The sequence below is a fragment of the Myotis davidii genome, unplaced genomic scaffold, assembly GCF_000327345.1.
Source record: "Myotis davidii unplaced genomic scaffold, ASM32734v1 scaffold125, whole genome shotgun sequence".
Classification (NCBI taxonomy): domain Eukaryota; kingdom Metazoa; phylum Chordata; class Mammalia; order Chiroptera; family Vespertilionidae; genus Myotis; species Myotis davidii.
The window spans coordinates 80,448-89,393 of record NW_006299390.1 but is presented as its reverse complement, the minus strand read 5'-3'; the positions used below and the strand labels follow the sequence as shown (position 1 = coordinate 89,393).

Below are 8,946 nucleotides of genomic sequence, written 5' to 3'. Positions count from 1 at the left end.
TTGTCTTCTAGCTCACTGATGCGGTCCTCTGCTTCTTCTAGTCTACTGTTGATGCTTTCTATTGTGTTCTTTATAGCAGTGATGTAATTTTTCATTTCTTCTTGGTTTTTCTTCATTTCCTCTTGGTTCTTACACATATTGTTGAATTTGTCTTCCATTCTTTTCATCCACCTTATGACCATTTCTCTGAATTTTCTCTGACAGGTTGCTTGCCTCCATTGCCTCCATTTCGTTTACTTGCTTTTCTGGCGATGCCTGTTTTACTTTCATATGCGGGCTGGTTCTTGGTCTCCTCATGATCGCTCTTCTCCAGGTGTTTGGTTATGTAGTTCTCTCTCTGCTTTCCATGAGGAGAAGCAGGGTTCCACGTAGTCGCGCTGTCCCAGATACGGTGTTTCTGGGTTAGTAGCCGATCTCTGGATGCCAGGTCTTTGTATGTATACACTTCCAATAACAGCCACTTGAAATTAAATTTTTATTTGTTTCATTAAACTCTGAATTATTTGTAAACATATTATCAGTTAACTCTCTGTCACGGCTATTAAACTTCAGTTTATAATCTTAAATTATATTTTGAATTTCAGCAGTTTAGAAGAATATCTGGTTAAAGAAAATATACGTCAGTTTTGTGATGTTGAAGAGAATGTAGATAATGTTAATAAGCTTATTGATATCTTCTTCCCTGATTTTAAAAACATGAAATTAGAAAAGACACTGGCATTACTTCGACCAGATCTCTTTCAAGAAAAGAAAGGTAAGAAATAAGGTACAAATTGTTTATTTCATAAATGGATTTGAATAAACCCTAGTGTAATTACATTAAAATATATTATTTTAGGACTTAACTTTGAAGAAAAAGCACCTAAAGTAAGAAATTTAGTTAATATTAATTTACTAATTTTCAATAACAAAACAATTTTCAATAAAGAGGTTACAAAGTATTTTCTAGCTTATAAATGTTGTAGAAAAGATTTTAAAGTGACAGGAATTATTATATAATAAAAATTGGTAGTTTTCATTTCTGAAATGCCTTACCTCAAAGCTTGGGTCACCCCCTCATTAATAGTATGAATTGAAAAAGATGCTTTATCAAGTCTCTTTCTTCTAATATAGAGAATATTATTGAATGCAAACTCTAACTGAAAAAGAAGAAAATAAAATTTAAAAAAAGAACAAAAATATTAGATGAAAATAAGAAAACATAAATACAGTGCCTACACTTAAAAAGTGCTAATTATTTTTAACCTACTCCCATATTCACATGGCAGAGTGAAATGCAGAGTAAGAACACAAACCATACATTCACACTATTATTTTTCATACCTAGTGTATGAAAATACAATACTTTATATTGACCTTGTATTCTCTGACTTGCTGAACTCAGTGTTAGAATCTTTGATGTCATCTCCTAGGGAATGTCTGTGCAGACCAGGATTTCTCAACCTCAGACCTACTTACATTTGGGGCTAGATAACTGATAATTTTTGGCTGAGGGAGGCTGTGTCATGTGCATTGTAAAATGGTTATAACACCCTTGGCCGCTGCTCATCAGATGTAGCATCCCTGTGCACCCCCATCTTCCCTCTCACCAAAAAATGTCTCCCTGTTGTGACAACAAAAAATGTCTCCAGACATTGTCAAATGCACTCATGGGGGATAGAATTTCTGGCCAAGAACTACTGATGTAGACAATAATAACACTGAAAATCAAGACAATCTGTATACCATTTTTCCTTTTGCTTGCATCATTGGACTGACTGGCTAGAACTTCCTGTATGATGTTAACTAGGAGAGGTGAGACTAGACAAGTTTGCCTTGTTCCTGACCTTATAGTGAAAGCATTCAGTTTTTTACCATCCTATATATAAAAGTGTTATATGCAAATCGACCCAACAGCCAAACAGCGGAACAACCATCTGGACCACCATCCAGATGACCATCCAGGACCACGCTATGACACTATTGGCTCCACGCCAGCCAAGGCGGGTGCAATGCTATTGGCCGGGGGCCCGGCCATTGCCCCATGATTGCCCCACAGAGGGAGGCCCAGGCCACCAGCATGTGGGGCGAACAATGTTGGTGGTGGTGGGGGGCCTCCCCTGCGAGGGAAGCTTGGGTCCTGGGTGCCAGAAGGAAGCTGGTGCTGGCAGCCAGGGGAAGGAAGGCCTACTCTTGCATGAATTTTGTGCATTGGGCCTCTAGTTAAGTATAATGTTAGTGCTATATATCCTTTATCAAATTAAGGAAATTTCCATTTATTCCTAGTTTGGGGATTTAAAAAAAATCATGAATGGATATTGCATTTTCTCAAACATTTTTTCTGTGTCTACTACCATGATGATTACTTTTCCTTGAGTCTGATAATAAGGTAATTACTGTGATTTTTGAATGTTGAAGCAGTGTTGCATTCTCCAGATAAATCACAATTGATTGTTGTATATTGTCCTTTTTGCATACTTCCGGATTGGATTTTTAAATATTTTGTTGAGAGCTTTCATGCTTATATTCATGAGAATTATTTGTTCTTTTCTTATAATATCTTCACCTGGTTTTGGTGTCAGCATAATGCAGGCCTCATAAAATGAGTTGTCACTCTTCTTTATTTTCTGGAAGAAACAGTGTATAATTGATATTACATTTTTCTTAAATATTTACCAGCAAAACTATCTGGTCCTATAGTTTTCTTCTTTGGAATGTTTTGTTTGCCTTTTAAAATATTTCTTAATATTTACATACTTGTTAAATGAATAGATTTTTATAAACTAGGACAGCTATAAAATTATAGAAAAATTAATATAGTATAAAGTTCCAATATGCATGCTTAACAGTTTCTCCTATTAACATATTATTGTGATATGTTTTTAAAATTAATGAATACTGACACTGTCATTGGCTAAAATCCATAGTTTACATTAAAGTTTTCTATTTTGCACATTCTATGGGTTTTGATAAATGATATCATGTATCCCCTTTACAGTATCATACAGAATGGAGTCACCTAGTCATTCATCCCTTCCATCCTCCTATCCTTAGGCTACCACTGATCTTTCTGGTGTCTCTATAGTTTTGCCTTTTCCAGAAAGTCAAAGAGTTGGATTCATATAGTATGCAGCCTCTTATTTTACTTAGTATGAATTTCAGATTCCGCTATGTCTTTCTGTGACCTGGTAGCTCATTTCCTTTTGTTGCTGAATAATATGCCATTTTGTGGATGTACCAAAGTGTATCCAGTTACCTACTGAAGGACATCTTGGTTGCTTTCAGTTTTTGGCAATTATGAATAAAGCTGAAATAGGCATTAATACATGATTTTTTGCATGTGTAGACATAAGTTTTCACCTCAGTAGGGTAAATACTTAGGAGCCTGAATACTGGATCAAATGGTTAAACTATGTGTAGCTTTGTAAGAAACTGTCAAATGCCTTTTAAAGTGCTGTACCATTTTCAGTTCTAAACAGCAAGTAGTGAGAGCTTCTGTTGCTGTGCAGGTGGTTGTTTAGGTTTTTTCTATTCTAATAAGTATGTAATGGTATCTCATTGTTGTCTCAATTCACAATTGCCTAATGACGTGATGCTGAGCATCTTTTCATATGCTAACTTCTATTTCTATATCTTCTCTGGTGAGATGTCTCTTCAGATGTTTTTTTCCCCCCCCATTTCTTAATGGAGTTATTTGTTTACTTATTGTTGAATTATGAGTTCTTTGCATATTGTGAATGCACGTTCTTTAATATCTGTAGTTTGCAAAGATTTTTCTAGGTTTTGGGCTCTGTGTTTTTTGTTTTTTTAAAATATATTTTATTGATTTTTTTTTTAATACAGAGAGGAAGGGAGAGGGATAGAGAGAGGTACATGCCCTTGACCGGAGTCGAACCTGGGACCCTTCAGTCCACAGGCCGACGCTCTATCCACTGAGCCAAACCAGTCAGGGCTGGGCTCTGTGTTTTCTTAAACAGTGTGTTTTACTGGAAAGTTTCTGTTTTTAATATAGTCCAACTTTTCAGGTATTTTTATTGCTCTTTCAGTGTTTAAATTAAAAAATCAATTTAAACCCTAAAAGGTTATCAGTATTTTCTTCTCTGTTATCTTGCAGAAAGTTTATAGGTTGGAACTTTACATTTAGGACTATAACCCATTTCATTTAATTTTCATGAAAGGTATATGGTCTATGTCTAGGTTGATTTTTTTTGCATGTGTGTGTCCAATTGTTCCAGCACCATTTGTGGAAAAGACTATCATTGCTCCACTGTATTACCTTTGCTTATTTGTCACACTTCAGTTGACATATTCATGTGGGTATATTTCTGGGTTCTCTATTCAGTTCTGTTGATCTATGTGTGTATTCTTTTGCTTATCCCTCACTAATTTGATTACAGTAGTTTTTAAAAATGTTTTTAATTGATTTTTTTAGAAAGAGAGGAAGGGAGAGGGAGAGGGAGTGAAACATTGATGTGAGAGGGAAACACCAATCAGTTGCCTCTTGAACACTCCCAAATAAGGATCGAGCCTGCAACCTGGGCATGTACTCTGACCAGGAATCAAACTGGCGACCTTTCAGTTCATGGGATGACGCTCAACCAACTGAGCCACTCCAGCAGGGCTGATTATGGTAGTCTTACAGTCAATCTTGAAGTAGGTAGTTATCAGTCCTCAAAAAATGTTTTTGTCTTTCAATGTTGAGTTGGTTATTCTGGGTTTTTGTGTTTCCATATAAACTTTAGAATCAGTTTTTCAATATCCATATCCACAAAATAACTTGTGGACACATCAATTGGTTGCCTCTCACACATGCTAGGGGCACAGGATCGAGCTTGCAAATGAGGTACGTGCCCTTAACCAGAATTGAACCCACGGCCTTCAGTCCATGGGCCAACACTCTATCCACTGAGTCTAACTGGCTAGGATGCATTTTTTTGTGTACTAATGTAAATTGTGTTGTTTTAAATGTCAAATTCCAATGTCATTGTTAGTATATAGGAATGTCATTTACTTTTGTACGTTAATAGTAACCTGCAATTTTGCTATAATAGTCTCTTATTAGTTTTAGGAGTTTTGTTGTTGTTGTTTCTTTGGGTTTTCTACATAGACAATCATATCATCTATGAACAAAGACAGTTTTATTTTCTCCTTCCCTATCTGTATACCCTTTCTTTTCTTTTCTTGTGTTATTTCATTAACTAGTTTTTCCAGTCTGATGTCAATAGAAATAGTGAGAGGTGAGAGACCTGCCTTGACACCAGTCTTAGAGAGAAAGCATATAGTATAGAAAATATTTGCTAATGAGAACTTCAGTGTGTGTGTGTATGATTCTTATGTCATGTAAAATTGGAAATACCATTATAATTTAATATGTTAAGAGTATTGTTCACCTTAAATTAAAATCTAATGAACTATTTTTGCAAGTTTTTAAATTTCATAATAGAATAAAATGCATTATGTGTCCCCATGATAATATATTCTATATTGTGTATATAACCACTAACCTAGCAATTTAAAACTTTTCATGTTACTTTTTGTTTAGAGGATGTTTTGAATATTATTCAAAATGAAGGCTTTAATATACTGATGCAAAGGCCACTGGTATTATCAGAAGAAGAGGCACGAACACTGTGCAAGGAATATGAAAATGAAACTTATTATGAAAAGGTGATAGAAAACATGACCAGGTAAAATAAATTTCAGGTGTAGAAAGCACAGTCTGATTTATTTTTGAATTATTTAAATCTCCTCTTAACCTTGCTGCTCAAGTTGCCAAGCCTCTCAATTTTGTAAACAAGCGCTGAGTCTGCTTTTTGAGCGAGTCTCCCTCCCATGTCGATTCTCCGTCAACTGTCCGTCTTGTCTAGTCCTCCTGGAATGTTATTGGAGCAATGGAAATACCCCAGGTGAAGTGGCTGGAGTCCAGTTGAGTTAAATGCCAGGAATCCAGGGTGTGCAACGTCATCAATTCCAAGCAGAGAAAACTGATTGACTCTCAAGGGCTTTGGTAATCTAAAGATCTAGGAGAGGCAGGAGATGCTACAAATCTGTCAGGTTTCTGAAAGCGGAAGTGAAATAACGCCTGGGGCTGAAATCCAGCAGGAGGATAGGAACAATATAGGAACCATTGTGTTAGAACCAAGGTCTCCTTTCCCCTTTCATTTCTCTGCTTTCATCCTTTTATAAATGTGCTTTTAAGAATACACCGATGGAAATTAATTTTAGATTCGGTAAAAGGGTCATCTTGACTTTTTGTAGTCTATTTAACAAATATACTTGTATTATCTCTATATAATTAGCTACTGAGTCAGACTTTTATTAACTTTGTTTTTAATTTTCTAACAGTGGTCCATCTCTAGCTCTTGTTTTAGTGAGAGAAAATTCTTTACAACACTGGAAAGAGTTAATTGGACCAAGTACTGTTGGAGAAGCTAAAAGATATCTTCCAAACAGGTTGGATTCATATCATAGGCCCCAAACTGTTTACATAGGAGCCATTTGAATTCCCTTTTAGATATGGGACATAGGAACCAGAGTTCTAGTTCAAAGGAGGTTCTCAGGGTAGCTGCTCTTCCTGGGTCAGAGTGGACTGCTATCGGCTGGAGGCCTAGCCCAGGGCCATCCCGAATACTGCCAAGGTTTTGCAAGAGAAGGCTGTGGGCTGTTTGGTTTGGAACTGGGAAGTAAGTGATGGGTACCCAGGCAAAAGGCCAACTCTTGGCAGGTATTGCAACCCCATCCACTATTTAGGAGAAATTCTTTTGAGAAGGGTGTGATGGCAGCTTCAGCTTCTTTAGTGGATCATGATTGTCATTTCAAGACAATCATGACTGACTTAATATGTAGTCTCTACTTTGGCAGGAACCGTTACTAAGTTAGTCAACTAAACTTTGCAATCGATTCAACACATGGTATGCTACCTGGCACATAGGGGGTACCCTGTAAATATTTTTAACTTTAACTGTTAGGCTTGCTATCACCTGGGGGGTGTGGATAGTCTCTCATGCATCTACATTCTTGGGAGGGAGCTGATGGAAATGACCTGAATTGCAATTTGCTTGAATTCTCTGTGCCAGTTGCAGAGCAGGATTCAATATAGGGAGGAAAGGCTCTGCTTCAAGTGAGCAAGAATAGAGGTGCTCCATCAGGCACAGCAGACTAGGCACATTTGTTTACACAATAACAGTACTTTACGAAACATCATTGACATAAATATTGAAATAATCTTCTTTTGGGCAGGATATCTTGAACCTGACTTGTCTTGAGTGGGCACCATTTATCCCCTATTTAGCCCTGCTCACTTAGGTCTTTGCTCCTGTACCAGAAAATAACTATCAAGGATAATGTGGGTTGACCACTGTGGATGGTGTGAGCAGAGTGTCCTAGGTCCTCTTAGTGAAATGTTGCACAGAATTCAATGCATAGCATTAGAGAGAGAGGAACGACTCTCAACACAAAGCTTACGCCTGTAGGCACACTCTTCTAGCAATGGTGGTTCCAGGTGTGGAGGGAGTACAGCAGCACAGGGACGTTTCCTCCAGGGGAAGCTCCGACTGACTGCCTCTCCCACCCCACAGTTGTGAGGATTCCCATCCAGAGCCCTAATGATCCCTATCTTGCAACTAACCCTGACCATTCTGTTTGAATGGTTCCCCTTTTCCAGTTTCATTGGTTCCACCCAGGTCGTTCATGTTGTTTTAGAGATAACTGTCAACAGAGCTCTGTCCCTTTTCTGCACGCAAGTAGCAGATTTTGCATTCTGCATTGCTTAATCTGAAATACGGTCACTTTGGTAAAAGATAAATATAGTAGCCCCTCTATGCTATCCTTACACATGCATACACTCACACTTACAAATGTACACGCACTTTTTTCAATAATCATGTCTAGCAGCATAACAGAGGGGCTGGTTGTAGTCCTCTGCCTTGAATGGTATGAGTGCTGGTGATCATTTAAACTGTTTTGTCAACCATTGTGCAGATTCCCCATCCCTGGCAAGCACAGGCTCCAAGGAACTTCGGCCACAAGCATCTCCAAATCAGGGTGTGAGAATCGTCAAGGCCTGAGTGGGAAGGTCAAGTTGGATAAATCAAAAATGGGTCACTGAAACCAGAGAGGCACAAAGAGAGTCTTAAAGCTGAAGCTAGAAAGCCAAGTTTCCAGTGATGTCACCCTATTAAATAAACAGGAAGGGACACTATTCACCATCACTGGATTTTGAGGATTGGCTACTCAAAAGTGCGTGTAAAGGGCAGAAAATACAATGAACAGTGAGCATCTCCTCTGTTAAAATATACATAGATACATACATACATACGTACGTACGTACATACATAGGTACATACATAGACAGATAAAGACAGAAAAAGGGGGAAACAAAAAACATCAAGCAACAATTCATGCAAGAGATATATATTTATCCATTGTACAGAAACAGAACCAGTCTAATTATCTAACCCAACATGAATTGTCCAGGATCATCAGCCTCCCTTCTGCTTCTTCTTTTTAAAAAATATATATTTGTATTGATTTCAGAGGAGAAGGGAGAGGGAGAGATAGAAACATCAATGATGAGAGGGAATCATTGATCAGCTGCCTCCTGCATGCCCCCTACTGGAGATCGAGCCTAAAACCCGGGCATGTGCCCTTGGCTGGAATCGAACCTGGGACCCTTCAGTCCACAGGCCGATGCTCTATCTACAGAGCCAAACCAGCTAGCGCTCTACTGCTTCTTTACACACAGAATTGTCCTGTAGGCTCCTCCTTTGTTGCTGCTCTTGCTCACTGGGAAGGTTCCACTGCAGTTTCTCCTGGATTTGAAGTTGATAGTTCGGTATCTTTGGTGTAGAGTCAGATGCCATCTTTAGTGCTTGATACTATTTAGTGATCAGGATTCTGTGCTTTGTCACCCTGCTAGGGCATCCATTCCTCCATTCACAGTTATCTGTCAATCTCCATTATCAGGAT

General features: G+C 38.0%; 1 protein-coding gene across 1 annotated transcript in view; it reads left to right on the top strand.

The window, feature by feature from the left end:
* NME8 (NME/NM23 family member 8) overlaps positions 1–8,946 on the top strand; it is a 34,241-nt gene that overhangs the window by 19,749 nt on the left and 5,546 nt on the right. The window contains exons 10-12 of the mRNA XM_015571265.1: positions 585–754; positions 5,522–5,666; positions 6,325–6,432. Of these exons, the coding sequence (XP_015426751.1) occupies positions 585–754; positions 5,522–5,666; positions 6,325–6,432 (423 nt within the window). The remainder of the gene's footprint in view (positions 1–584; positions 755–5,521; positions 5,667–6,324; positions 6,433–8,946) is intronic.